The following is a 955-nucleotide window of genomic DNA, read 5'->3' as shown; positions in this document are numbered from 1 at the left end:
TTCTTTTTGTAGATATTTTTGAATGCATTGAATCACAATACATTACATCCCTTCCCCCTTAACATTCGTAGTCTCTGAGCCGTTCTGGCGGTCTTCTTTTACGCGTAGACGATCTCTGTTGTCCAACACTTTCAATATCAGGTGATGGTGACGCTGCCGCATTTTCTTCTCTTTGTGTTGTGACAACTGCTGTATCTTCCTCAGGTATAACTTCAACTGTTTTTTTTTCCAGCTTTATCTTCCTGTGATTCGATTTTCTCTGCACTGTGATTATGTTCAGCAGTCACATAGCGTTTTCTCACCTGGTCTATGTGTCTGGGCCACAGTTGACCGTCTTCGGTCTGTACCTGGTAGGACGGTGGGCCTGTCTGAGTCACAACTGTCGCTGGTTTCCAGGTTTTCTCCGAAGAATAATTCCTAGCGTATACCTGATCGTAAGTTTGGAATGTGCGTACCTTTTCAAAATTTTTATCAAGGTCTTCCAGTACTACGTCTGGTTGTAATCAGTCCAGAACAGTTCAGAGTCTACGGTTCATCAGAAGTTCAGCCGGGCTTTTGCCAGTTGTCGTGCAAGGAGTGACATGTTGGCAAAATAAGAAATTCGCGAGGTTGTATTCCCAGTCACGTTGTGTCATCTTCTTTAGGCATTCCTTCGTAATACGGACCATCCTTTCATCTTGACCGTTTGACGACGGGTGAAAGGAGGCGGACGTGATGTGCCTGATACTACCTTTGTTTACGTATTCTTGAAAGGTGTGGGAAGTGAACTGTGTACCATTATCAGAGACGATAATGTCAGGGAGTCCATGGGTACTAAAAATTTGTCTCAGGCATGATATCACTGATTCGGATGTCGTGTTTTTCAGTACTCTGACTTCACGTCATTTGGAGAACGCGTCCACGACATTAGAAATTCTGCCGTAAATACGGCCTGCTAAGTCACGTGTATGCGAGA

General features: G+C 44.2%; 1 protein-coding gene across 1 annotated transcript; it reads right to left on the bottom strand.

The window, feature by feature from the left end:
- Window positions 1-518: 518 nt before the first annotated feature.
- On the bottom strand, window positions 519-907 carry Tsp_14240 (conserved hypothetical protein). Its single transcript, XM_003367584.1, has 2 exons — window positions 870-907; window positions 519-813 (listed from the first exon to the last, which is right to left on the bottom strand). The coding sequence occupies exons 1-2, from the start codon at window positions 905-907 to the stop codon at window positions 519-521; spliced, it is 333 nt and encodes a 110-aa protein (XP_003367632.1).
- Window positions 908-955: the final 48 nt, after the last annotated feature.

The sequence above is a fragment of the Trichinella spiralis genome, assembly GCF_000181795.1.
Source record: "Trichinella spiralis strain ISS 195 chromosome Unknown Scfld4020, whole genome shotgun sequence".
Taxonomy (NCBI): Eukaryota; Metazoa; Nematoda; class Enoplea; order Trichinellida; family Trichinellidae; genus Trichinella; species Trichinella spiralis.
Note: the sequence above shows the minus strand (reverse complement) of the source record. Positions and strands in the feature narration are given on the sequence as shown.

Coding starts and splice junctions, on each gene's coding strand:
- Tsp_14240 (XM_003367584.1), bottom strand. CDS start 907: ATGTCGTGGACGCGTTCTCCAAATGACGTGAAGTCAGA. Junction 814..869: donor CCAAATGACGTGAAGTCAGA/GTACTGAAAAAC, acceptor ACAAATTTTTAG/TACCCATGGACTCCCTGACA.